At 44.6% G+C, this 2041-nt stretch overlaps 1 protein-coding gene across 3 annotated transcripts in view; it reads right to left on the bottom strand.

Moving 5' to 3' along the window:
* LOC130586202 (sterile alpha motif domain-containing protein 12-like) overlaps nt 1-2041 on the bottom strand; it is a 5339-nt gene continuing 3298 nt past the window's right edge. For 2 of the 3 annotated variants that reach the window (XM_057386915.1, XM_057386916.1), the window contains exon 4: nt 1-1234. In XM_057386915.1, coding sequence (XP_057242898.1) covers nt 1026-1234 — 209 coding nt within the window. In that variant the 3' untranslated portion in view covers nt 1-1025. Of the gene's footprint in view, nt 1248-2041 lie in introns of all 3 variants that reach the window. The other variant, XM_057386917.1, reaches the window with a different exon arrangement.

Raw genomic sequence — 2041 nt, 5'->3', positions numbered from 1 at the left:
CCTCAGAGCAGGGTCACTCTCTTTTTTTCCTATTCAGGTCTCTCTCAATAATGAAATAGTCCTTTCCTAGACACTTATTTTCTCCATGTTCAAGAACCACAGCACAGCACAGCAATCATCCAGTCTTCTCCTTACTGATCTCCGGTCTCCATTTTTTTTCTTACATCTCCTCACCCTCCTGCTCTGTTATTTTTCCAGTGCATGATACTAAAACTACATACTAACAACCTAAAGCTAACATGGCGGCCTCCCTCTATCATGTTTTGAATTCTTCTTAAATACTACATAATATGTCATCACAGAGGTGTAACCAACCTGTGCAATTAGCCCAGCCTGATGGGCAGCCTGTCCATCAACCTCAGAGCCACAATGGATTGGTTCTAAAACACAGGGGGTAGGGCTCCTTTTGCTGGAGAAGAAGGAGAAAGCTTCTAGAACTTCCTCACAGGAGCCATCTTTGTGGTTTCTTGGTCCCATCCCCCCACCACCAAAAATCAGACCAAGTAAAACCATGACGCTCTTCCTCTCCAAAATCTTCCGTGACTCCTCCACAAATGCCCTCAGCTGGTACCCAAACATCTTCTTTAACAGCAGCTCCTTCCTGCACTCTTCATCCCAGCAGGAGATCATTCAGCTCTTAAAAATGCTCCTCATGTACTCGAATTTCTCCTTTGACAGCAGCTGAGCTCTTTTTCTAACTGGCTCGCACACAATTCACGTTCCATGGCTTTATTTATCTCAAATTTTATCTGTTTATCTGTAACACTCAAGGCCACAATGAGAGGCTGCCCGCAGTCTGTTGCTGGATTCCCACACCTACCTTTCCCTCCATTTCTTATTTAAAGCTCATTAATCCTTGTGTTAATTAGGTTCCCCCTCCTCCCTGGCCTCCTGTGGATGTCTCGGTGTTCAGCCAGGGCTCAAACCAACACTCCTGGGGATGCTGAAACAAAGTCTGGTGCCATTGGGTTTTGTAAAACAGTTTTGACAAACTCGTGCCTTCTTCCCAAGGTGATTCAGCCCTTTTAATTCTGGAARTTTGTATCCATAATTTCACTCTGCCCAGTTTCATCGCAGTAAAAGTTGTCAACAGCACWTGGAAAGGTCCCTTCCCCTTTGACTGGAGTGGAGCTGTGCCTCAGTTTCTCAAGCAGACTCARTGTCCTGGTTGGAACTCGTGCCTTGGTGAGTCCAGTCCCATCTGTCTGGAGATCTTCACTGCTCGCTGCAAACCCTGTAAGGTTTTACTGAGAGAAATGAGGGAATTATTCAAATCAACCCCTCCTTTTCTGTGTGTGCTCCCTGAAGTGTGGATCAGCCACAGAGCGGCTCCCAGGGGCTGATTTTGCTGAATTCTAATTCAGAGTAGAGCACAGGTAAGGCTCAGACCCAGTCAAGGAGTTTTCCTGACACATTTTACCCGACTGTAATTTGACTGTATAATTAATTCTCTCCACTTTGCCCCTAACTTGGTGCCTCTAAGGAGCATGAAAATCCCAAAATATTCCCAAGGCTTTCCTGGGCTGCTGCAMCATTTCTGCAGGACATTCCCCAAGGCTCCCCCAATGTAGATTTTTTTGGTTCAGCATTACTTCAGTCACTTCTCTTTTCTTCTGGCCACCCAGAAAAGGTGTCCCCCAGAATGAGGAGGGATTTATACCCCACTTTTCTGGGCAATTCAGTAAAATCAATCTGCCAGAATTCACCTGGAACATTTCCAGATTTTATGGCTTCCTGGCATAATGTTGTGAGCACTGTTAGGGTTGTTTATTTAACAAAGAAACAGTGTTAAATGTTTCTGTGCATTGTTGGATTCCTGATTGTACAATCTGAGCCATTTTAGAACCAATTACAGATTTTTGCAAATGTTTCAAAAGTTTTTCATCACTCCAATGAGTGGCTTTGTGTTTGTTATCCCCCATTTTACACAAGATCAATTCTGGGACTATTTTCTGCCTGCTTGGGGTAGCTGCACCACCTCATAGATCAAATATTCTAGGATTCTACTGTTCTTATCAGCTCCTGCACTGGCCAGGCTCAG

Source organism: Malurus melanocephalus, unplaced genomic scaffold (genome assembly GCF_030028575.1).
Source record: "Malurus melanocephalus ecotype Western Australia unplaced genomic scaffold, MMel_1.1 scaffold_1097, whole genome shotgun sequence".
Lineage (NCBI taxonomy): Eukaryota > Metazoa > Chordata > Aves > Passeriformes > Maluridae > Malurus > Malurus melanocephalus.
Note: the sequence above shows the minus strand (reverse complement) of the source record. Positions and strands in the feature narration are given on the sequence as shown.